This window comes from Peromyscus maniculatus, chromosome 1, assembly GCF_049852395.1.
Source record: "Peromyscus maniculatus bairdii isolate BWxNUB_F1_BW_parent chromosome 1, HU_Pman_BW_mat_3.1, whole genome shotgun sequence".
NCBI lineage: Eukaryota > Metazoa > Chordata > Mammalia > Rodentia > Cricetidae > Peromyscus > Peromyscus maniculatus.
This window is the reverse complement of record NC_134852.1, coordinates 199,429,728-199,456,075: the sequence shown is the minus strand read 5'-3', so window position 1 is coordinate 199,456,075 and position 26,348 is coordinate 199,429,728. Positions and strand designations below refer to the sequence as shown.

Genomic DNA, 26,348 nt, shown 5'->3' with positions numbered 1-26,348 from the left:
TGTGGAGACCACAGAGTCACACTGCCACAGACCTCCACTGTGGAGACCGCAGAGTCACACTGCCACCCACCTCCACTGTGGAGACCGCAGAGTCACACTGCCACCCACCTCCACTGTGGAGACTGCAGAGTCACACTGCCACACACCTCCACTGTGGAGACTGCAGAGTCACACTGCCACACACCTCCACTGTGGAGACTGCAGAGTCACACTGCCACCCACCTCCACTGTGGAGACCGCAGAGTCACACTGCCACCCACCTCCACTGTGGAGAGTGCAGAGTCACACTGCCACCCACCTCCACTGTGGAGACTGCAGAGTCACACTGTCACCCACCTCCACTGACAGGAAAACAAAAATTTACCACCACCCCCCCCCCCACTGCTGTCCGGAAATAGCAGAAAACAGATCATTTAGAAAGAATATTCATTTACAAAAGTCACAGCTTTTTTCCTCCTCAGTTTCCCTTGTTTCTCAACATATGGCAACAACAGTGAGTTGAAGGTGTCTGAGAAAACACTGTAATTGCAAGAAATACAATGTAGCCACCTGCCACACCAGCGAGTCAGTTAACAACAGACCATGGCTATCACGGTGGGCCTATAAGGTTATATGGCCTGCTGATGCAGTCACATAAGGTTACATGTAATGTGTGGCTTGTGAAAGTACATGCTATGCTATTTCCATGAGGTCGCCTGATGACACATTTCTCAGCACTCATCCCCACTAAAATGATGCATGAGTGCACACAGTCCCCTAAGTTCCTCTTAGAGCCACAACATAAAATCACACCTGACTTAAGTCTGAGCACCGTCACAGACATGCATACGTGTACACCACATGTCTAAGTCATGGGATTTTCCAACTTAAAATTCACAGTTTTGAGCCTGGCCACTTGATGTTTCTTCACACAGGGTAAGGGTCACAAACGCCATCCTGTTGCTAGAGTAAGATCAGGGAGCTGTTTTACACCAAACTCTCCCCAAGGATCTGTAGATGACATGGGAGACTGGACTGAAGTAATGAGCCTGTGTGCCGTGAACATTGTCCCCATGGAGACAGCGATGGTCCTTCAAGTCTCAAGTTCCTCAGAGTTTGCCAAGCAACCTTCCCAGCATTGAACGTTGTAATAAATGGCCATTCCTTACTGAGAGGTTCTCAGTAGAGTTAACCTTGGACTTGTGGGTGTGGGGTTTTCCATCCAGAGAGAAATGGCTGAGTCTCAGGACACCTGCCTGGTGTTTCCTGTCTTTTCAGCGCCTCAGAACCACTAACATAACAGCAGGAAGCCTCTCACCACAGCCCAGCATTCATTCCCCTCAGAAACGTGTCCCTCATCTGGTCATCTGCCAGGACAAATGACAAGGGCCACATAACAGTTCCTTTATCCTAGGACTTCCTGATCATTTGTACCTAGAAATAGGAGTACAGATGTGAGGCCCTCGGAGGAAAAATAAAGCAATCATATAGCAAAAGAGCCAGTCAGCAATCCAGTAGAGTAAACTTTTTGGGCTTTAATGAGGACTACGTCTCATTAGATTTCATTGCTTTCAAGATCTGTAAAAATAGGTGGGGCTGTAGCCCAGTGGTAGAACCCTTGCCTTGCATGTCAGGGGCCCTGGGTACCGCACAAAAGCACAAAATAAAGTTGCCAGAGGTCAGTGCCAGGCTCAGAAGTTAGCGCTGCCGCCTCTCTAGTGTCTTCCTTCTGCTGCTTACCTGTTTCCTCGAAGCTCTGAGCTCAGTAAAACGCAGAAAGGAACTGGCCCAGGTGTGATGGGGTCGCACAGGGTCGTCACAGAACTGCCCCTTCTCCTGGGGCATTTTCAACCCAGCTCAGCACTGATCTAGTGAAAATTCAACCACAGCAGGTAGCTGAAAGGAGTGTGTGGTAGCCATCTTCCTTCCCTACGACTTTGTGCCGAGTCTCGGGAAAAGGAGCCAGACACTGGATACAGGTGCATTCTTTCCCCTTCAGGAAATGTTCATGGTCAGGGAGAGGTTTAGAGTCGGTCTCGTCAGTACTCCACGGAAATGTTCCCGCCCAGGACAAGGGTTAAGACTGACCGTCGTGACCAGGCACAGCCGGGACTCTGGAGGGGCCACTCGAGGCTTGATCCTCAGAGCGTGGGATCGTTTGGGATGAAAATACAGAAAATAAAGACAAAAAGAAGCGGCAGTCAAGTGGGTCACCACGCACCTTGAACTCCAGCCAGAAGGTGGTGTGGGTCTTGTCAACAGGGGGGAGAGGCCAAAGGGAGAGGTCTGAGGAGACAGCACAAGCTGAGGGTCGTTCTTAATTTGAAGTGCATCTAATGTGCCTCCGTACCTCGTGTGTGTCACTTGAGGGTCACACGCCCATGAGCCAACCCTCCTCTCTGATTAGAGGACCACAGAGCAGTTCTCATCTTTAAGACCAGTTGAGAGGCCACCGCCAAGGACAACCTAGCTCTTCCGTGCCTGGCTGCTGTGTGTCAGGAGGGCAGCAGGGTCTACAGCAAGCTGGGTGGCTGCTTCTGCCTTTTCCAGGGAGTGGCTGCTGGGGCGGCAGACCTTGCTCCTTGGAAGGAGAACACTCCAGAAGCAGCTGCACCGGGCTGTAACTTGGATGTCAGACTTTGCAGTGTCTGTCCAAAGGAGATGCCCTGGAGTGATCAGCCCAGGCTTTCCTACTAGTGCAGCCATGTGATTGGGGAGGGGACCAAGGCTGAACAAAACAAAATGGTTGGTGTTACATAGAGGAAAGAGGGAACACACATCTGCTAGAAGGGTGGACAGAACATCATTTATCTAAATAGAATAATAGAATAAACAAAACCTTTAAAAACAATCACAAGATTTACAAATAAATTGATACAAAATAAATAGGTATTGTAAATCTACAACATTTGAGTTATAAACGCATCCACAGTGACAGTCGGCTTGTGCCGCCTGTGCACGTGACCTGTGCTGGTTCAGCTTCCCATTTATGCCACTGCTCAAATGCACGACATGGACACCAGGATACAGCGGGTACAGCTAAGGAGGGTGGGAACACCGGGCAAAGCAGGGCTTGCTTTAGGTCCAAGGCAATGTTGGTAACTGGGCCACGACACCAGGAAGAGGCAGGTTCAGAGCCTAGCCGGGCAGGCAGCTTCCATGATAGATAGGTCCTGCAATGGTAGGTGAGAAGTGGAGGCCATCATTTAGGGACCAGGAATGATGTGGCTTGGGTGGTGATGAGGAAGGAGCCATATGCTGCCACCACACAGGGCCACTTCTGCAGTAACTCATGAGAAGATCTGCTGCCACCTACCTCTCAAATACTGGCCATCAGGAATGAGTGGGGGCAGGGCAATGAAAGAAGCGAGGAGGAAGAGCAGCAATACAGTTGTTTTCCTTAAAAAAAAAAAAAGACCACCGTCCTCTCACCCAGTAAGGGACAACAGAACCCTAGGCCCCGTGGGCGAGGGGCTTCAGAACAGTGTCTTAGTCACAGACGACATACTAACAGAAGAGACATATGTACATAATAAATAATATAAAATAAAGCATATACATTTGTGGATTTAAAGGACTGCAAAAATAAGTCAATGGATTGATAGACTCTTCACAGTAGACGAGACATGGGTAGTAGTGAATCAGAAGCTAGGCAGGGGCAGTCTAGGGCATGAGTCCAAAGACTCCTTCTTCCCTACTTCCCTCTGTTCTAGGGGCCTGGGACCCAGCTGTTTGTATGTAAGAAACCGGAGTCTCCGGAAAGAGCAGGCACTCGGGTCTGTTCGGCCCCTTTGATAGTTCTCTTTAGAGTGATTCTGGAAGACTCCATCCACCTAAGCAAATCCATGTGGATCAGATGTGAGCAACATGAGAATCTGGTGCCTTTCCAAATGAGGCCAGACAGTACCTGAGTCATCCTTAAGTGAAGTCACTGTTGACCCTCAGCTCTCCTGCTGCAGGTGTTAACAGCTGTGTACATACAAACTCCCAGAACCCGACTCTCCTGCCATTTTGATATTGCTTCAAGTACCGCCTGGCATTCCCCATCAAAAGGCATTTAAAACAATCACAGTTGAGATGTCTCATTTAAAAGGGTTGCCCAAGCTGCATCAGCCCAGTCGCAGGGAACCAAGGAACAAAGGTCCCCAGCTGCTTACTTGAGCTGCTGTGAAGGACTGTGCCCTGTGCCTGACTGGGGTGGGCCTGGGGGGAGGGTGACAGGACTCCCCAGAAGGAAAACCAGTGAATTAGCATCGACTCGGCTGGAGGAAGGCCGGCTCATCCAGGCTGGAGAGCAGCTAACAGCAGGCTCAGGCTTCTAACACCGCTCATCCCTCACGTAGAAGCAAGCGAACCTCCATGAACCCATCAGCCACTCAAACACAAAAGTAAATGGCCCTGAGGTATAAAAATCCACTGAGTAGGTTGCTCATTGATAAATTTGTACGAGAAAAACTCCCAAATCCCCCACAATCACTTCCCTCTACATCTCTAAGTCCCTCCTGATTCTGGGCTAGCCTACAACTCACCCAGCTGTCCATGTTCCACAGAAGCACCACAAGCCTAGGCCCAGAATGGAAGCAAACCGCCCAGGAAGGAGCCTGATCCCCCAGGAAGAGAGGGCACACTGGTACTTCCAGTGCCTAAACCAGCCCCCAGCCCCTCACAAGGAAAGCACATCTTGGGTCAGAGCAAGGAGGGAGCTGTGCCAGGCTCCCAGGGCGTTTAGGGTACACAGTGGGTTGTAAGAAGTCAGCCCTCGCTGGCCTGCTCTTCAGTCCAGGGAGCAAGGTGTGTAGGGTGCACCAGTTAGCCTGCCTGGGTTCCCCTGGGGGACCTCATCCCCTGCTCCAGGCACAGTGACTGTGGCACAGACCCCTGGCAGCCTTCAGAGGACAGAGGTGCCCGCATGTGTTTTAACGAGCCAGGACACAGGCTCAGCCACTCAGCACCGACTTGGTTTGCTCGTTCACCCAAATGACTGGAGGGCAGAAGTTCGTGGTCCCTGCTTAACTTCAAGTCCTGTTGCTTCATCTCTGAAGGGAAACGCCTTTGGACCTGCCATGTTTTCCTAGACTTGGAAAAGCCAGTCCTCCAGCTGTACGGAGCTGGGGGTGGCCAGGTGACGTGTCACAGTGTTCCTGTCAGTGTGAAGTTCTGCCCTGAACACCTGCACACATTTCCTGGACTAACATGAGAAAGTGGTGTGGGGCTCAGCTCCCTTCACGTGAGGTCACCCACGGCCACAGAGAGCATGAAAGAGGAGGCACCTTCAAATTAAGAACCAAAGTTTAATCTAGTTGACTAGCACCCCAGTACTCATGTAGAAACTTCAGGATTCTGTTTTCCCAAGAGTTGAATCAGCAGTGGGCAGTGGCGGGAAGTACCCTCGCTTACAGTGAACGTCCTGGCCACAGCTGCACACAAGGCTGCCCTGTCCTCTGGCTGGCAGCAGCGGCTCCAGATGCCACAGTGGGCAGGGGGGAGGCCCATAGCAACCCGAGTCTGGCCGGCCTGCCTGCCTTACCCCTCCTCCCTCCATGTTTGATCGTGCAGCAGCCTGGGAGGACAACAGGCCAGAGCTACAAGGAAGGAGCCCCTGTGCATGGCCATTCCATTGCTCGCCAGTCTTTCTTGGTGGGAAGCCCACAGGGTCAGGCCACAGATGGTATGTGCCCTTCCTCACCAAGACGATGCTGCTGGCCCAGAGGGGCAAAGAGCCAGTGCCTCTCCTTCAGCTGCTAAGGAGTCTGGGAAAGGGGAGAGCTGAAGAATTGGTCACTGAGACGCAAACCCTGTTTGAAGGTCAAGAACTCCGCAGAGCAGCTGAACTTAGCCAGTTACCTTCGTGCACTCGGGATCCAGGGAGGAACTATTCCGAATTCCTGGGTTTTAGAACTGAGTGAGTACTCAAAGATAATTAATTAGCTCACGAACGGGACATGAACGCAAAGCTGGCCGGCTGCAGTCTCCATCTGAGAACCCCACTCCCAGCTCCTTCCTAAGAGACTGCAGTTAGCTACCACATTAGGCGGTGAGTGACGCTCGCTCAGCTCCCCAGACTCACACATCTCTAGGATCTACAAACAGCAAAGCTTGGGAAGGGACCAAGCATGCTTCTCTCCCAGGGGCCCCTTCCGGCAGCAGGGCTGCCTGAGGCAGGTGTGCACAGTGCCTGAGGCTGGCGTGCAGAGGAGAGCACTCACCAGGACAGCCTTGGGGGCTCCTGCCACCTCAGGCCTCAGGGAGGTGCCCAGGTGGAGGCTTGATGGAGAGGCCCCGGCCCTGGCCAAACAGAGAGCGAGCATCTGCACACATGATGCTCCTTGGTAAATGGATTTTTTTTCACCTGGCTGTGTTTGAAAAGGGGCACTCACAGTATGGGGTTCCATATGGTAGGAACTTCATCCCAAGGTAGCAGGCTAGGTACCGGGAACAGGCCACTCAGCTCCTTTAGAGGCCACTAAGGGAAGCCAGCCCTTCTCTGGCAGGCATGGTATTTCTGAGAACACTCCAGGACCACTACCCAGAATTAACACTGTCAGTGGACATGGCACCAGAGGCCCAACCCCAGGTGTAGGAGGGCACTTGCCACACAAGCCCAAGGCTCTGGGTCCATTCCCAGCGCGCGCGCGCGCGCGCACACACACACACACACACACACACACACACACACACACACGCATGTGAGTGCAAGCACACACACGTATGTTTCCAGAGTCACCAACTATCTACCAGGAGACCAAACCAACATGTCACCCTCCCAGGGCCCAACCTGGGGTTCCCAGACCTCCTACCTGAGGGAGGCGGCTGATGTTGAGCCTTAGGGTTCCCTGGGCAGGAAGCCCGGGCACGGGAAGGCTCTCTTCTCCAGCAGTGACCTGGGGAGTGAGAATCCTATGGAACACTATGGTCAGGAGTTCATTTCGGCGCATGAGTATTGCCAGCAAACACAGGTAACCACTTCAAACAAACGAGCTAGTTAAGGATTCAGTCACCCAAACTACCCGCTGGCAGGAATTTCACAACACATGGTAAATTTGGTACTAAAAGAAGACAGACACACAGGAGACAGTCAAAACACACATTTGGTTTCTAAATCCATTTGGGGTCAGACTGACTCTGGCTGTACGGGCAGCCTCTCTGGCACTGGCCACATCTGAAGCGAGAGGCAGGCCTTCGAGCAGGGCCAGGGCCACTCGTGGGTCCTACAGCTCAGGGACAAGATGGGGGGCGGGGACACTTGGCTCTATGGACTTCCATTAAAAACACAGGTCTAGAAATGCCCAAGCACACAGCCCCCCACCCCGGCCTCATTCCGATCATACCCAGACCCTGGTGGGAGAGAGGCCCTCACGGAGCCGCACACCGCCTGTTCAGTCAGGAGCCCCATGGAAGGTCTCCATGTGGCACCGGGAGCAGCAGCCTGGGTTAGCAAGAGTGAGGGCCCAGAAGGTGGGGGTGGCTCGGCGGATGCCCCAGACCACCCCAGGTTACAGGAATGTGGATGAAGTCAACTTGCCTCTTGCCAATGATAAACCATGGGTTTAAAATTCATTAACATTCATTTTGGTGATAAAAATTCCTTAGGGTGGGAGCAAAATCACATTCCCAAACAAACGTTAACCCTTCCTGAGGGAAAGGGGCGCAGTTAAACATATTTTCGAAACAACACTATGTGCAGAGGGGCGTCTGCAGCTTCTGCCGACGCCCACAGTGACGACAGACTTGGCACGTTCCTCAGTGACATGGTTTTCTTCATTCATCCATCGAGTTGGACAGCGACACCCACCGGCACACGGAGGAAAGGTATCCTTCCTGGGGACAGCCGAGGAAGGCCACTCGGGCAAGTCCATCCTGTTAGGGCTACATCATGGGATCACAGCAGAGTTAGTTCAGACAGACCAACTGAGAACTCTGCAAAAGACACTTAAAAACAAAAACATGATCTCTTGAAAAAAATAAACAAAACAATTTTTAAATTCATGCAAATTGAGGGAGGAAAGAAATGATAAAAGGTCCTGAAAAAATAAACATGATTCTATTTGGGCAGAAGAAGTCTGTCTCCGAATTCTTGAGAGCCATGCCCCAGCTGTGGACGCCGAGAGTCTGGTCTCCACCCGCCCCATGCCGTCCTCACAGCTTGCCATCCTCTGCGGCCTCCAGGGAAAGGGGCAAAGTCTTTGGTCTCAATGCTGTAGGACGCAGCATGGCGGACAAGCTCACACTGTGGGAAGTCATGGTCAGACAGGCCAGGAGGCCGGACGGACAGACGGACGGACGAGGGGCCCGCAGCCCTAGATGGCGCCTTCACTGTGCAGGCTGTGGTTGGCCTTGTTGTGCGATACACAGTTCTGTTCATTGAGCAAGTTGGCTGTCTCGTCTGGCAACCCATCATGCAGCTCGGTAAGAGTCAATTCGATTTTAGTGTTCTCACTGTCTGAAGACTGAGGGGTTTTGTCCATCCGGGATGCCATCAAGGCATTTTGGTATTGCTGTCTGGAGATCTGGGGCCAGAAGAAGACACAGAAAACAAACGGAGACATCATTTATTCTTAGGTTCTCTGCATCACACACTGAACACCCCCAAGACACACACTGAACACCCCCAAAGGCCCAGAGCTCCAGGAGAAAATCATCCTTGAGCAGAAACCGGGCAGCTCTGAAGTTCAAGTTGACTCCAGCAATCCAGTCAGTTCTCAGCACTAGACCCGTTTCTACATCTGGCCTGTATGCTCAGAGACCAGAAAGGTGGACAGCAGCTTCCACAGCTAAAGTCGCTTTGGTCTCCAGAAGATGTCTATTTCAGACTAAGAGAAGGCCATGGCTCCAGGGCAGAGGGCAGCCTCGTGGTGCTTTCCAGGCCAACCAGAGTCACCAGCTATGGGCTCCAGAGAACTCGGAGAACCGCTCTTCCCTCATCTCCAGTTCCTGTACCCCGCCAAGACCACATCTGCTGTGACTGCTCATGGCTGCTCATGGCATGGAACTGGGATCAATGTGTTCTTCGGCCTGTGTGCTTGGCCCGGAAGAGGGAGGTGGGGTGCTCTGACAACAAAAGGGAAGCCTGGGGGAGTGGACAAGCTGTCAGGGAAGTGAGCGACACCCGCCAGCCCTCCCCCACTCACCTTGACGAACTGTAGGTCAGAGAGGGCTCGTACTGAGTAATCCGGGATGTAGACCTGGAGGAATGAGGAATTGAGCTGATTGTTGCTGCTCCCCAAGGTTGGTGTCATGGCGTCAATCCGGTCGCTTCGACTGAGAGAGTCTGAGTGGTTCAGGCCACAGGGGCGAGGAGGTGACTTATTCTCACCTAGAAAAGGGAGAAGAAACAACTTTGAAAGCACTGTAGATAGAGCCAGTGGGGGGAGCGGGGGTGACTACTCCAAATAAAATGTCATTACACTGGCGCACACCATGTCTCCGGCAGACAACATGGGTCTCAGCTGTGACAGACCCAGTCCGGGAAGAAAGGCAAAGAAAGGCTCACAGGGGGAGAACCCGCCTCACAGGGGGAGAACCCGCCTCACAGGGGGGGAACCCGCCTCACAGGGGGGGAACCCGCCTCACAGGGGGGAGAACCCGCCTCACAGGGGGAGAACCCGCCTCACAGGGGGAGAACCCGCCTCACAGGGGGAGGACCCGCCTCACAGGGGACATCACTAGATACACAGGTGTGGCTGAGACAAGGTCCAGGCCACGGAAGCTGCCTGAGACTAGGAAGGGCCCAAAGCGGCTCTTTATTATTTTTCTAGGAACCAAAACTAATTTTCAAAGTCCGTCTGTCTGTCTCTTTTGCCTCTCTCTTATCCACCAGCCAGCTCAAGGGTGCCTCGCGAGGTGACGGCAACCCCGTGAAAGGCCTGCCCACAGTGCCTTGGTGCCAAGGGTTCCTGCAATGAGCTCTTTGGAGCAAGTGTTCAGAGAGCAGGAGACCTAAGTGTTCCTGCTGTCAGAGAACATTCCTCAGAGCTTTTTTTTTCCTTTTTTTTTTTCCCTTTTTTTTTTTTTTTAGTGTGCAAATCTATGCACCACACGCAGTGCCCATAGAAGGCCAGAAGAGGGGGTTGGATCCCCTCAGAACTGGAGGTACAATTTTTAGTTGCCATGTGGTACAAAGAATTGAACCCGGGTCCTCTGGAAAAGCAATAAGAGCCCTTGACCAGAGCCATCTCTCCAGCCCCCAGTTCCTGGAGCTTTAGAGATGAATTGTGTTAAAAATAAAACTCTAGCTGTATGTAGTGGCGCATGCCTTAATCCTAGCACTCAAGGACAGAGGTAGGTGCATCTTTGAGTTCGAGGCCAGCCTTGTCTACAGAGGAAGTTCCAGGGCAGCTGGGGTTACAAGAGAAACCCTGTCTCAAAAGCCCTAAGTAAGTGAATAAACGAACAAGAACAACCCTCTCTTCCCAGCCAAGGAGGCTGCTTTTCCTCTTTGTAACCGACTCGAGTGTGCGGACCCTGCCAGCTGCCCACAGTCAGGAATTGCAGAATGCCACAGGAGCAGAGGGGACCCACTGACCTATCGTCCAGTGTCCTTAACGACACCCCCACAGAAGAGCCAGCCTGGGCTAGTCTGCCCCTCACCTGTGGAAAAGTCTATCACCACAGTCAGTCTACCTCCTACCTCAAGTGACAGCTTCCACAGTGCCACTGAGGAACCCCAAGCACTGTGTCCCCTGAACCCCTCCTCCCTTCACTGCGGTACCAAACCCGCAGACCACCCTCACCACTGACTCCATTTGGTAAACCTCCCTCAGGACAGAGGCCATCCGCACACCAGGACTCCCAGGCCACCATCATTTCCCGGCACAGCTCACAGCGCTGGCTCCCACTGCGTCTGACTCAGCAGCGCCTCCTATTGCCGCTTCCACCTCCTGGGAGATTGGCACGTGGGTCACAGCCTTAGCAGGGGAGCACTCTGAACGGGCAACCCAACTCCGCTAAGCTCCAACATCCTTATCTGTAGGATGTGCACAGTGCTCCCCAGCTCACAGGTCGGAGGGGTCAGAGGAAGACATGAAGCGCTGAGAACAGCGTGACACCCCATGGACATGCCTGCGCTTTCCTGTTAGCTCCTCCCAGACCTCGCCACCATGCTCCTGCCTCAGATCAGGCCTTACCACCCAATGATGACATCACCTGTCATGACAGATCTTTCAGTTCTTTTGAACAAGGACTTCTGAGGCTGCACCTCTGGGTTTCAGCTGCGATCACATGTTCCCATGCACATTTTTGAAACAGTGCTCACTTGTACGGTTTTAAGGTGTTAAAGGCAGGTACCGGGCCGGCTCACTGCTTCTTGGCCAGAACTCCGGGTGGAGGGTGTGGTCTGGATGCTTCTGGGCTCCCTGTTAGTGCGCACGGCTTTCTGGTTATGTGTGAGCGTGGATCCCTTGCTTTGCCTGTGAGCCTGGCCTCAGCCTGGAGAAGCCGCCCATTTCTCTGTACCTCTTCTAGAGAGCCATGGGCCTGACAGGACTGTCTGGGGACATACCTCATGGCTTTAATACACTGCTCAGCATCTCACAGACAGTATCAAAATCTGAACAGCAACAGCAGCAATCTCACAGCATGTGGCCAGCGACACTAGCTAAAGCCTCCTCAACACGAAGGCAGCAGACCTTGAGAAACAACTCTACCCGCCTCCGTTTCTAAGACTCACATTCAACTCTTGCTCACAAAATGTCCCCAGGAAAGTTTAATCATTTTAAAAGTGATTACAAAATTATTGTAAAAAGAGGGGAGAGCTGGACTCTGGTGACAGGCAGGGTGGAGGCATCGGGGAGAGATTTAACTGGTTTTCTGGGGTTGTTGGTTGTTTGCTACCCATTGATGGAAGCTGCATGTTTTCTCAAGAAGCTGCTGGAAGTCTGTCCTCCAGGCAATACTCTGACGTAAGCAGGGATCTGGGGGTCCTCGAACTATTCCAAGATCTAAGTGGGATGGCCATCTGAAGGACTCGCCATATTCAGTCATAAGTGTGACCCAAGACACACAGGCTTGTCCACTCAGCGAGGGTGTTTGCCTCCAAGATGCATTTCATTCTGGTCCTGTCCACCCTCGCTGAGAGCACTGCTTCTCCTGCCGGACTCAAAAGGGTTGACAGTGGGTCTCAGGTCACAGCTGCAGACCCCTGTGTAGCCCTGGCTGTCCTGGAATTCGCTCTGTAGCCCAGGCTGGCCTTGAACTCAGAGATCCGCCTGGCTCTGCCTCCCGAGTGCTGGGATTAAAGGTGTGCGCCACCACTGCCCGACCCTTACAGTTACGTTTAATTCTAATAATTTAACTAAGCCTTCCCTATAGTGCTGCCCACACTGGAACTCTCAGGAATAGCCTCCTAATGCACCTTCCCAGGTAGAGCAGCATGCCACATAGGCCACCTGAATTCCGACTGTTGCTGCGTGGACAGTTTAGATCTCTCAGAGAGTGGGACAGTCAGTCGGCCAGACCTAACCCTGAGATTTCTTGTGAGTGAGCCTAACCCAGCAGCCCTGATCCACTGCTGCCTAGAAGCTGGGTCGCTATAATGCTGTCACCCGTCAGAGTGGAATCTGTGACCCGACATGGGTTGTGTTGTGGATCCTCTGTTCACATCCCTGTGCCTAGTCAATGAGTGGGACGAAACTGGACAGAACATGCTCCTCTCTCCAGAAACAGAATTTTCTCTTTTCCTTTTTGTTTTTCAAGACAGGGTTTCTCTTTGTAGCTCTGGCTGTCCTAGAACTTACTCTGTAGAACAGGCTGGCCTCGAACTCAGAGATTTTTTTTTTTTTTTTTTTTTTTTTTTTTTTTTGCCTCCCAAGTACTGGGATTAAAGGCGTGTGCCACCACCACCTGGCTCAGAACCAGAATTTTCTTTCTTTTTTCTTTTCTTTCTTTCTTTCTTTCTTTCTTTCTTTCTTTCTTTCTTTCTTTCTTTCTTTCTTTCTTTCTTTCTTTCTTTCTTTTTTTTTCTTGAGACAGGGTTTCTCTGTGTGCCTGTCCTGGAACTCACTCTGTAGCCCAGGCTGGCCTCGAACTCACAGCGATCCACCTGCCTCTGCCTCCCAAGTGCTGGGATTAAAGGCATGCGCCACCACCACCCTGCCAGAACCAGAATTTTCATATGCCATCTTTGAAATAAGCTGAAGCCAGGCCTATAAAAGTCTCCAGGCCAGGAAAATCTATGACCCCTTGCTTATTCTAAATGTCACACATTTCTTTCTCCCACTTCCAGAAGACAAGTGTTCGAGTAAAAAAACATCCTTTGATTTGGAGCAGGTTGTCAGGGACAAGCGTGAGGGACGTTTGTCCCTTTCACATGAGGGTCCCAGGCATCAGGCTCCGAGTCAGGGGTCGATCCTCACTGAGCTGTCTCGGGCCCAGACTAAAGGTTGGGAGACTATGATTGCTGGAGTGCTGTGTTCAGGGATGCAGCTTTGTCCACCAGTTCTGTCCAGCAGGAGGAACAGCAGCTGGTGAAGAGAACTAAAGAAAAAATACAAACAGCCAAGTCACAGAAGAGGTGGTGGCCGCTCTTCTGATGCTGACATTGGAGACTGTGCCGTCCACCCGCGTGTGGTCGCACCAGGACGTGGATGAACCACAGAAGTGGCTCTGGGGGTGCACGTCGCTACATCAAGGTGCTAGATGGCTGCGTGAACTCTGTATCTGGGTTTTCTGAGCCACTTTTGCTGGGAAATTGAAGCACATGCAGCTGAAACTTCTGTGAGAGACTTTCCAATGCTTGCCAAACACTGATACACGGCTTGTGTGCAGAGTGGCATTTCTGCAAGTTTCCCGCCCCCATTTCCAGATGGAGGCTTTCCACCTCAGCTGGCGCCCCAGCTAGCCACCCCGGACTGTTCTGTTCAACTATGGTCAGAATTTCACAGTTACCTGCATTTCTAGAACACGTTCCCGACTTGTGTTATTAACTGATCTCTACCCTGCACAGCTGGTTTTCACAATACCAATTGCTCTTCTGGAAGTTGAGTCTTAAGAAAGTGACCTTGGTTGTTCACTGTGTGTCTTACTGTTTTCAAACCTGTTCTCCTTTCCTGTTCTTTCTGTCGCTATGGTGTCTCCCTGGTCCAGCTCCCAGCTACAGAGGTGCACAGTCACACCTTAGCTCTGTAGAGTCACTTAAGGGAGTGTGGCCTCCTTTTTATCAGTATGAGCTTATTTGGAAGACAAACGACAAAACAGAATGTTTCACAATGAAAAAGATTAGGGGTCTCCAGGGAAGAGCAGCAGGGACGCCCACAGGGAACCAGTGGATAGAGATGCAGCTGGAGGCCATGGAGACCGGGAACAATGCACTCAACAGCAACTACACCCAGCAGAGCATGCGTTTACCTCAGATCCCTGCAGCTGGAGTTACAGGCAATTGTGAACCATGCACAGGGTGTGTGTGTGTGTGTGTGTGTGTGTGTGTGTGTGTGCTGGGAACCAAACTCAGGTCCTCTGCGGAGCAGCAAATGCTCTTAAGTACTCAGCCATCTCTCCGACCCCACGGGGAGGAGTTTTATACTGAGGGCAGGGAGAGGTGTCATAGACATCTGGGGCTCAGTAAACCCAGTCACTTGGGACCATACGTGTTAACTTTGACTCTCAGCAGTCACTACCACCAGTTTACACCAATGGTGTCTGCTGAACCCTGGTTCAAAGCTAAATATGTGGTTTCTCCATCTTGTCTTCAAAGCTCTGTTTCTGTGATGCGCATAAGCTGTCCTGACTTCACCTGTTCCCAGGTGGTCTTCCTTTCACCATGGCGGTCACAGGATCAAATGATGCCCCAAATGAGGACCATGAAAGTTACTCAAACGGACATGGACCAAAAGGCACAAATGGAGAAAATGTAACGCAATATGTTGAACTTCCTTAGTGGGGACGGACTAGAAATAGGCTTTCCGAGTTGGCATGTTAGCTGGGCTCGCATGCTGTGGTTTTGGGCAGCTGTGGGCAGAACTGGTCGACAGGAGTTTCTATTTCTTTTTCTTTTCTTTCTTTTTTTTTAAACAGTGGTATACCTGTAAGTTTGTGGGCAGAAGTTTGTATTTCTTGTCCTCAGTATTTTCTTGGTAATTCTAGACTGAGGCAGGGATGTTTTGTTTCTTTCGTGTTTATGAATTAAACCCTCTCCTTTCCCCCAGTGTTTCTAAACCCTGAATCTACTTGGCTTGAACCCAAGCATCAGAACACTGTCTTGCTGCGCTCTCCGCACACTGAAGGCCGGACAGCTCACTGAAAAGCTTTGCTCCAGCTCTGTCGGTCTGGGGCTGCAAGGAGTGTGGCACCAAGTGCTTTAACTGCTGGTTGAGAACCGAGGCTTCAAGTGGACTCTGGTTCGGAACAGTAGCCTAGGAGATGTGGTGAGATTGGGGGTTTGTGGGCTGAATTTTCTACTAATGACTAACAAATAGTCCCCCACCCTCATGGCCAGAGGAGGAAAATGCTGGCTCTACCATCTCCCTCTCGGTTCCTGTTGGGCTTTGATCTATTGAAATGTCCTTCTCTGCCACAAGGTCACCGCCAATAAATTTGCTTAATTAAAAAAAAAAAGGGGGATATCACACATTGGCGTCCTTTCTCTGAAATCCTTGAGACAAAGGGCTACATTTCCTAACGTAAATTGGTCCGTGTGTGCATTCCACACCACACGCCCTGTTCTGTAATGCTAGAGCAGCCCTGCAATTCAAACTGGGCGACAGTGGGGCCCGGAGATCCGGACCCACAGAGGGGGCAGAGCACCTGCTCTGCCCAAGTTTGGGTTCACATTGCTGTTCAATTTCTATGTCAGTGTTTTATGGCAGGAATACACATGAGCCTTCAATTTTATCTGGGCATAGGGGCACCTGGGATAAAGACAGGGAGATCCTGAGTTCAAGGCCATCCTCAGTTATATAGCAATTTCAAGTCTGAGGCCAGCCTGGGCTACAAGAGACATCATCTCAAAACCAGGACAAAACAAAAACAAAATCAAGACCTTTTCAAGCTGGGCATGGTTGCGTATCCCTTTAGTCCTAGCACTCAGGAGGTAGAGGCAGGTGGATTCCTATGAGTTTGAGGTCTCCCTGGTCCACATAGTGAGTTCCAGGACATCCAGGACTAAGACCCTATCTGAAAACCGATTGTTTTTCTGGCCTTTTGATTCAGTTTGTTTTATCCATCCTACACAGAAATCCTCTCTTTTGGCAGCAGACACAATAATGAAACACGTCTTCTTTGCAACCATAGGCACCTTCTGGAAGGAGCCGGATAGCACTGGCTTGTCTAACACCCACTCATGAGGTAGCTCTGACAAATGTCAGCAGGCCTGTTTATTCCTGACCAGATGGAGCAGGCATAGCAAAGAAAACCCAAATTCTACAGAGAAAGTAAAATTCAAATGTTTAATGGGCTTTGGCCAGGAGTCATCAACTTCAGTATCCTATGACTTTCTAACAAACAGGAAACATGAGCAAAGAAAATGGGAGAAAACCACAAAGGCTTGTGAATGCACGTGTGTGCTCCGTTGGCTGGCTTGAGTGTGAGAGCTCTAGGAATATCTTATGCTCAGAATATCTCAAGCCAAACTCTGAGCACAAAGAGTGTGTGTGTGTGCGTGCGTGCGTGCGTGCGAGGGGATGTAGCCTCATGTACGGTGTGTATATGTGTGTGTGGAGGCCAGAGGTCAACCTTGGGTGTCCCTCAGGTGCTGTCCATTCTTTTTTAGACAGTGTCACTCACTGGGACCTGGGACCCACTGGTTTGGCTCAGCCGGCTGGCCAGTGAGCCCAGGGGTCCTGCCTGCTGTTCCACTCCCCGGTGGTGGGATTAAACAGACATGACGAGGCCTGGCCTTGGGGAGCTGGAGATCTGGTCTTCATGCAGCAAACACTTCAGCAGCTGAGCTATCTCTGAAGCCCCATTTTGGGTTTTTGGAAGCCAGGGTTTTATCCTGCAGCCATTCTGGCTACAAACTGACTCTGTAGCCCAGGCTGGCCTTGGACGTGTGGCAATCTGCATGCTTCAGCCTTCTGAACACAGACAGACTAGGCGTGTGGCCCACCACTCCTGGCTGACAGCAGACCCAAGGGAATGTTAACTAATTTCCTTCTAAGATAAGCAATCTTCCTCAAGCACAGAATTACAGAGTCGGACTGAAGTTGGGGCTGTATGTAAATTTCATCAGATTAAAAACGACAAAACAGTGGGGGGAAAGCGATACAGAAAGGTTGCATTAACCAACACAGACGCTCAGCCGTCTGTCTGTCTGTGAGACACGGTCTTCCTACATATGTAGCTCATGCTGGTCTTAAACCCTTGACTCTCCTGCCTCAGACTTCTGTGTGCTGGCATTACAGGTGTGCACCACAACAGGCTCAATTAAGGCTAAGCAATTTTAATTAAAGAAAGATTAACTTTTCTTTTTAGTGGCTGGGCATGTTAGGCATGGCCATGATCCCCTGCGGGGAGATAATCCGCAGCTGGTTAGGAATGTGCATGGCACTAATTCCTAACCCACAGTGAGACCCCCCGGAGCAGCAGGGCCATCTGCCTGAGGAGGACAGACATACAGCAGCCAGCTCCCAGGGAAAGAGTGCCCCAAATCAGGATGAGCCAAGTCTTTTCCTCATTTGCCAAGAAAAGTCCATACTCCCTAAGATTTTGTCCAAATGGATTCTCTGAGAAAGGAGAGCAGTCTAGACTTGGGTTAGACCCTCAGGTCTCTGCAAACTCCACAGCCCATAATATGCTAGAGATGGAGTAAGACTGTGGGCAGAGCTGGGTGTTCCAGGCCAGTGCAGGCAGGACAGGCACCAAGTACTGGCCAGGCCCCACGGCGACGCTTCCTACCCCTGTCACCTCGGTTTCTAGGCCAGAGTTCCCTCCCAAGCCCTCTGTGGCTTATGTTTTCCTGGACAGCTCCCTCTGAGTCAGCAACCTTCGAGTTTTAGGGCTGGCAGGAAACAGGAACAGCGCTGTGGAAATAGAGCGTGCAGCCCCGGTGGCCAGGCTTCCCGGGGTTAGGAAGAGGAAGCATGCAGAATTACCTGGAGAGCCTGCCGCTAGCACCTCTGTCCTGCTGACAACAAAGGTCCGCGACAGGGACAAAGGAACTGAAACGGAGAAAAGCAGGGTGAGATGGCATCGAGTCCGAGAGATCGTCACATCCACGGGACGGGAGCAGACACTGTCTCGCGAACATTCCCCCCGGAGTGGCAAAGCCCACGCGGTGTTCTGGTGTTAGGTGATGGAAGGGACACAATGACTTTCCAGGAAGAGCAGGCAGGGAGTGTGCCACCGCGACGAACCTCACTCTCTTCTGGAAAGTTCTTAAACCCCCAATACCCAAATGGGGTCCACAGCCCCCAAACAAGCTTTTCTCAAGGCCCAAATCACAATTAGCCACATACAACTGGCGGTGCATCTGGTGTGGGTTCTAAAGATAGGCCGAAGCCACACTCCGGCACTCACCACGCAACCCTGCAAGGCCTCAGGTCCCAACTCACTGCTATTCTTGGTTTCATAATCTCGGCCTGGTGTTCTGAATTGCTTGGGATGACTGGAGATTTCCAAACAGAGGCAAATGTGTAGAAGGCCATGCTCAGACTGCCTGAGAACGGCAAGCGAGGCTCATCGCTGCTCTCTCAGATGGGGGGCTAGCCCCACCACAGGGACAACGCCAAGGGCAGGCCATGGGGTCTGGGGGACAGGCCTTCCCACATGGCCTAGGAACCAAGGACTGTAGGCTTTGCCCAGATTGCTGGCTTTATTTTACTTATTTGTTTTGAGACAAGGTCTCAACAGGTAGCCCTGGCTGGCCTGGAACTTGCTATGTAGGCCAGGCTGGCCTTGAACCCACAATCTTTCTGCCCCTGTTTTCCTGGTGAACAGATGACTTTTCGTGTGTGTGCGTGTGCCATGGCACGTATGTGGAGAACAGAGGGAAGCCTGTGGGTTCTTTCTTTCCACCATGTGAATCCCAGGAATTACACTCATGTCGGAGGCTTGGCGGCATGCACCTTCACCTGCCGACGCCACTTCTCCAGGCCCACAGCTAACTTGAGAGACACAGGCAGGTCTTAATGTGGCGAGAGCTGTACTGACTGGACATCTCAGTGGATACACGGCCCCCAGACCCTAGTCACGAGGGTCAGTAAACAGCAGCAGCCTTTGAGATGAACAGCGAGGACTTTCCCGTCAGGAGTCATCTCTTTGCCGGCTTTTGTTGTTACTGTTTTGATTGGTTGGAAAGGTCTCCTGCAGTCTAGGGCTGGCCTCAGACTCACTACATAGCTCAGGCTAGCCTAAAACTCCTGGCCCTCCCACCTCCTTTCCCACGTGCTGACACTGGAGGTGTGGCCACCACCCCAGTCTTTTTGCTGACTTTCTCAGTGGGACTTTCCTTAATCTGCACTTCAATCTGTGCCGGGCTAGTGCTGGGGTTTAAATATCCAGTAACCAGCAGAGACGTACCGCTCTCATTTCTTTTCAGAGCTACCTTGTAGGTGTGGGTCTGCTGACCTGGGCTCATTTGAGGTACGCAGTCCCAGAACAATGAGAACACCTTTCATGACGTACCATTTCCTTCTGTGGTTTTGTTGTTGTTTCTTATCATTTGTTTTGACGTGGAGACAGGTCTTGCTATGCGGACCTAGCTGGCTTAAAGCTCACAAAGTGGACAACACTGACCCTGAACTTGCAGCGATCCTCCTGCCTCTACCTCCCGGGATCCTCTATATTTTCAGGGTCACAACACACTGTATACACAGTGCCCCATTCAGCTCTCCTGGTTACTACAGGACACCAAAGGTCTTTTCTCAGTGTCGTACAGCCTGCATCCTGGGCTGTGACGCAGGTCTTTGCATGCCTGGTCACAAAGCCCTCTCCAGTGTCCCCAAGCAGAGGGAATGAAGGCCACCTCCAGTTTACAACAAAGACCACCTGCATCCGTACGTGGTGGCAATGGGGGCAGTGTGCCCTTGGGGCTGTGACACCTGCCCAGGACAGTGAGGAGTCTTGACAGTTCACTGGCTTCCTGATGGTAACAATCTCATGTCTGTCACACTGCTGGATGGGACAGCGGGGGAAGACCAGTGTCACAAAGATAAACTTGCCTGAAGGTCCCCAGTCCCCATCCCTGTTAAGATTTTTGTTTGTTTGTTTGTTTGTTTGTTTGTTTTTGTTTCAGTTTGACAGTCCTCCTTTAAGGTGGGTTAGGGTTAGCTTTGGGCTTTGTGGAAGGTTCCTGGTACAGAATGGTCTTTATATTTTGGCCACAAGGTGGCACTCCAGCACCTCCGTTTACCTGCCTGACCTGTTCCTTGCCAGAGAAGGCAAGCCATGGAATAGCTAGAGCCCCAGGGGCTGGGAGCAAGGCAGAGTTGGGAGCACACACCCCTGCTGGGACAGGTTACCTTTCAGGCACCTCAGAATCTCAGAGAACTTGCTCAATTCCCCATGGCATACCCACCCCCCCAAACAGCCCACTCTCTAGATAAACAGTCACAGCTCCTTCATCCTCAGGAAGATGCAGCGGAAAATCCCCAGAGTGGCTACGAGATGCACAGCTCAGACTTTGGGTGGAGATGGGGACATTTGCCACGCCAGGCAGGAGAACACTATGGGAAGTACTAGACTTCTAGAAAGTACTAAAGCTGACCAGCAACTCAACAGAACCGAGCATGCACACCCACCAGAAGACATGGAGTTTTCACAGGAAACAGCCTGTGATGGCTAATCTAAGTGTCAACTCCCTGGGTTACAATCACCATGGAAACACACTTCGGGTACCTCTATGAGGGCATTTCCAGGGAGGTGCGGCTAGATGGAGAAGAGTGTGGGGATGCCATCCACAGGCTGGGGTCCTGGACTGAACAAGAGACTGGGCTGGGCACAGCGTCCATCCCTTCCTGCTTCCTGTGGAGCCACCACAGGCTGCCTCGTGGTCCTGCCACTGAAGTCCTCCAGCCACGATGAGGTCTCAAACCATCACCTGATACCATCACCTGATATAAACCTTCCTGCCTTAAGCGGCCTTCGTCAGGAATTTTGTCACAGCAGTAAGGTAAGCGACACCACACACTGCCCTGGCACTGGCACTGACTGGCAGCGAGAGAGCTAAGCGCCGTGCTCCGTGTTCACACGGGAGGAGGGGTGAAGCGCAACCACGGGGCACAGATGGGGCAGCACCAGGCTGGGGCACCACAGCCAGCCTGCTGCATCCCTGTGGGTCCATCCATTCAAGGAGGGAGAGGGGCCGTGCCACAGGGGTCCCTATATTCTGTCTGTCTCCCCTGGTCTGCACAGCTGTTTGCTGTAGGTGGAAACCTAGGGAGGTATAAACTTGAGATGTGGACGGCTTCTGTCTCTAGGCTGCTCCTCAGGGAGAGGTCAGAGGGCGCTAGGAGGATGATGGGAGGAGCCCCGTGCCCAGAGGCTGGGAGCACTCACCTGGAGAGGCTGTGAGGGCCATTACACCATAGTAGGAGAAAGCGCTCGCTTCAAACTTCATGCCTTCCTTCCCAGCTTCCACCTCCACCTTCCCCTGTGGAGGAAAAGGGGGGCTTTCAGTTGGATTTGCACATAAAGTTCTTCCCGGGTTTATCTAAACTCCTCTCCCACAGTCCCCAGAAGACAGGTTTTGGAAAATAAAGGGAAGGTATATTCCTTTCAACTAGAAACCCGGATTTGACTGAGCGTCTGGAAGCGACAGTATCTATGGACCCACCTAACACCTCCCCATGTCCCCAGCTCTTCAAGGGCCTCAGTAATACAAAGAATCGGGGAGACAATGCTGAGGAGACTCTCCTGGCTGCCCCAGGAGGAGCTGGAGCTGGGAAGCAGCAGGGTCAAGGGTCAGCATGTCATGTGTCCATGGAACAGAGAAGTGTGAACCAGCTCCAGGGATCTGTTTTCTTCCCCAAGCCCAGGGCCCTGGGCATCCGAGCAGACACCTTGCCAGGCTCCCTGAGGGCACTCACTGCTGGGGAAAGCAGCCTGAGAAAGTCCCCCTCAATCAGAAGAAACTCCTCTGAGCAGCCACCCTTCATGCTCTGGCATGCCTGAGACCTCTCCTCCCCCATCACCTTTTCCATCCCCGCAGCCTTAGGGGTGACCATCAGCCTTGAGGGGTGCTCAGCAGCCTGATCCGGGCTACAGAAATATGTCCCAGCGAAGGGCTAGAGCAGCGTGTTCACATCACCCATATTAGCTCCCCAGAACATCCTGTGCAAGGGTGAGCCAGCAAGCTACCACTTGCTAAAAAGGAACCATTAAACCAGGCATGGTGGCACATGCCTGTAATCGCAGGACTTGGAAAATCAAGGCAGGGGGATGAGGAATCCAAGACCCCCCTGGACCATATGAGAATGTCAAAAGCGAGGGAGGAGGGGGAGAGGAGAGGGAGGAAGAGAAGGCCGGCAGGCACCCGCACTTCCTAATTCACTAATGCTCAGAGGCAGGCACGGCTGCTGCGGAGCTGGGAAAGGCAGATGAACAAGCTCTCAACACCTACCGCCCCACTCATGTGGACTCTGGTACCTGGAACACTTCCTACTAGAGTGCATTAAGTTCTAAATTTGGGGAGACCCTCCTACAGCTCACATCTCCAGAAAACCACCTATGCCTCTCTTTAGGTTCCCTTCACCCCATGGAAACCCTAGCTCGCCCAGTCCCAACCAACTCCTGGCATAAGGAAGGAACTTCGGATACAGATCATTTTTGTTGGTGAGGTGCCTGACGCTCTAACCCTGCCCCGTGTGCATGCCAGGCAAGTACTCCACTTCCCGGCTGCGCTCAGCCTCTCAACCCATAATTTTAAAGCAATCTGCAAAGTGTAAAAGCTTCCCAGCCACGCAGCTAGGCCTGCAAGAGGTGCCGTGATCACCGAGGAACCAGTTCTCACTCCCTGACTACAGTGCCGTGGGTGGAAGGCTGCCCAGAAAACTAGTTACAGAAGGCCTCAAACAAGCACACCCTGAAGAAGAGACACAAATTTAAAGACCGTGACCAGGCATGGTAGCACATGCCTGCAGGCCTAGCATTCAAGGGGCAGAGGCGGGAGGGTTTAAGTTCGAAGCCAGTGTGGTAGGTCTACGCAGCCAAAGTTCTAGGCCACGCTGGGCTACAGAGCAGACCCTCTCTGGAAAATACTCCCAGGAGTGGGGGCTGAAGAGATGGCTTAGTTGGTAAAATGCCTGCCAAACAAGCTTGAGGACCTAGGTTTGGATCCCTAGCACCCATGCAAGACACCAGCACCAGTCACATCTGAACCCTAGTGCTTGGTGGAGCTCACTGGCCAGTCATTTTAGCCAATCAATGAGCTCTGGGTTCAGTGAGAGATCCTGCCGCAAAAGATAATGTGGAAAGCAATAATGGAAACTATTTCTGGCCTCCATATGCACCACCATACATGCATGCACACAAGCCATGCATGCACACACGCATGAGCACATACACACACAAGCAAACTTCCGAGAGACACATTTACTTCCTGTTCTAGCATGCAGACATGCTTTCTGCAGGAAGCCTAAGGATGGCAGATCTGGCTGAGCCACGGTATGAAGGAAGGTCTAAGGCAGGTGACAGCAGTCAGGCTTCCAGGCCTGCACCAACAGGCAAGGCCACAGAGCTCCTGGGACGAGGCTGAGGGCAGATTTTTCAGAGGAAAAGTGGTTCAGGTACAGATAGCCCAGTGTGGTATTGTATTCTCCCAAATATTGTGTACCCTAATAAACTTATCTGGGGTCAGAGACAGAGCAGCCACAATATTAAACATAAAGGATAGGCAGTGGTAGCACACGCCTTTAATCCTAGCATTCCAGAGGCAGAGATCCATCTGTTCATGGATACAGACAGACATGGTGACTCATCACGCCTTTAATCCCAGAAAGTGAGCCTTTAATCCCAGAGAGTGGTGGTAGAAAGCAGAAAGGTATATAAGGCATGAGGACCAGAAACTAGAAGCATTTGGCTGGTTAAGCATTTGGCCTGGTTAAGCATTCAGGCTTTTGAGCAGCAGTTCAGCTGAGACCCATTCTGGATGAGGACTCAGAGGCCTCCAGTCTGAGGAAACAGGATCAGCTGAGGATCCAGCGAGGTGAGGTAGCTGTGGCTTGTTCTGTTTCTCTGACCATCCAGCATTTCACCCCAATAATTGGCCCCGGGTTTTGATTTTATTAATAAGACTCTCTAAGATTCCTGCTACAGCCCAGACCTTAGTGTGGCTCTGCTGAGACAAGCCACAGGGCTATTTCAAAGTTGGTGTGGAAAAGCAGCGGAGAGAATGGGGTGCTAGGCAAGGGGGTGCCAGGGCAGGATTCTTTGCAGGGTAGACCCCTCAAAGAGGAAGAAGGAGGTGACGACAGGGACAGAGATGAATTCAGAGAAGGTGAAGCTGGGAGCACTCAGAGACACAGGTGCTATGACAGTGTCATCCTGAAGAGCCTTGGTCTGCACAGCACTGATGCACACTACTTCAGGAATGGTGCAGCGCACCTCTAGTGAACTACTCAGGGATGGTGCAGCACACCTCTAGTGAACTACTCAGGGATGGTGCAGCACACCTCTAGTGAACTGCTCAGGGATGGTGCAGCACACCTCTAGTGAACTGCACAGAGTCAAACCAAAGCCTCACACACTTCTTCCTCCAGGGCTTCTGGGTTGTTTCACAAACCACACAGTCTGTGTGTTCTGTCTCTGCAAGTGTATGTGAGTCCCCACTTTGTGATCAACCATTGGAACCGAAAGGGTAGTAGCCCCCTCCCAGAAACAAGCAGGGGCCAGCCTCTCCGGAAGGAGGTAGAGACTGGCAGGACCCTGTGCTGACTGGGAGCGTCACCTGGTAACTTCCAAAGAACAGGGTCCCAAAGGCCGGCCCAGCTCCCACCTCCAGGTGTTCTGGGCTCATCAGTATGAGGTGTGAACCGTGTGGGAGAACCGAAACTCTTCAGGTAACTTCAGGAACACGCAAGGTTTGGAGTCTCATGTTCTGGCTGTTTGTGGGCAAAAGCCCCAGATCTGGAAACTGTTTTCTGGTTCCAATACTCCCACAAAGACACAGGGCTGGGTCTTCTGACTAATCGAGGATGGCTACGGAGAGATTCCACACCCACAGTGGAGACCTCAGCCATCTCCTAAATCCTCAGGGCAGGCACCAGGTAGGGTAGGGCTGCTACCTACTCTCCTCCTGGATGCCAGAGTCTCAACCGTCAGCTACGGTGATCATGCTAGGCCAGTGGCTCCCATGTGCCCATGAGTTCGGGCTCTGAAAACTGGCAGCAGATAAGAGCCACCCCATTTTTATTTCATTATCTATTGCTGCCACCATTTCAGAAAAGACCACATATTTTAACTGCCCCCTCCAATTTAGAAAATGTAGTTTCAGCCGGGCGGTGGTAGCGCACGCCTTTAATCCCAGCACTTGGGAGGCAGAGCCAGGCAAATCTCTGTGAGTTCGAGGTCAGCCTGGTCTATAAAGTGAGATCCAGGACAGGACACCACAGAGAAACCCTGTCTCAAAAAAATGAAAAAAAAAAAAAAAAAAAAAAAGAAAGGAAGGAAGGAAGGAAGGAAGGAAGGAAGGAAGGAAGAAAATGTAGTTTCAACAAACATGCCTTCAAACTGAACATGAATTGCTCTGTGAAGAATGTCCTGCAATCATTCTTGTCTCATCTTTCCTCCTACTGGTGACAATGTCACAGCCGTGTTCAGGGGTCACTTACAAAATTACAACAGATTAAAAAGTACGACAGAAAGTGGGAGATGGGACTCTGGAGGAGTCAGGGGTGTGTGTGTGAGAGCATAATTAAAATACAGTGTGTACACTGAATTTCCCAACAAATAAATGCATAAAAAAGAAAATGGGGCTGGCAAGATGGCTCAGTAGGCAGAGGTGGCTGTGGCCAAGCCTGACCACCCAAGTTAGATCCCCAGGATCCACAGTGGAGGGTGAGGACTAACTCCTGCGGGGTGTCTTCTGATCCCCAACACATGCTGTGGCACAGTTTTGGCAGAAAAAAAATAGTGCCCAAGTTATAGAAAGTAACACATGAAGCTGGGCAGTGGCGGTGCACACCTTTAATCCCAGTACTCGGGAGGCAGAGGCAGGCGGATCGCTGTGAGTTCGAGGCCACCCTAGGCTACAGAGTGAGTTCCAGGACAGCCAGGGCTACACAGAGAAACCCTGTCTCAAAAAAACAGACAAACAAAAAAAAAAAAAAAAGTAACAGATGAAAATAAAGACAACAGAGGTGTACAGACAGTTCAGGGTTTGGAGTACTCGTAGCTCTTGCGGAGGACCCAGGCTTGGTTCCCAGCCCCCACAATGCAGCTCATCATTATCTATAATTCCAGTTTCAGGGCATCTGATGCCCCCTTCTGACCTCCAGGGTCACCGA

The 26,348-nt window shown here is 51.7% G+C and overlaps 1 protein-coding gene across 3 annotated transcripts in view; it reads right to left on the bottom strand.

The window, feature by feature from the left end:
• Positions 1–7,525: 7,525 nt before the first annotated feature.
• Positions 7,526–26,348, bottom strand: part of Cnnm2 (cyclin and CBS domain divalent metal cation transport mediator 2) — a 137,170-nt gene continuing 118,347 nt past the window's right edge. For 2 of the 3 annotated variants that reach the window (XR_013048384.1, XM_006983329.4), the window contains 3 exons: positions 21,403–21,496; positions 9,108–9,292; positions 7,526–8,486 (listed from right to left, as the gene is read on the bottom strand). Coding sequence is in view for 2 of the 3 variants with exons in the window: in XM_006983329.4 (XP_006983391.1) it covers positions 8,277–8,486; positions 9,108–9,292; positions 21,403–21,496 (489 nt within the window). In the remaining variant the exon portion in view is untranslated. Of the gene's footprint in view, positions 8,487–9,107; positions 9,293–17,999; positions 18,066–21,402; positions 21,497–26,348 lie in introns of all 3 variants that reach the window. The other variant, XM_006983328.4, reaches the window with a different exon arrangement.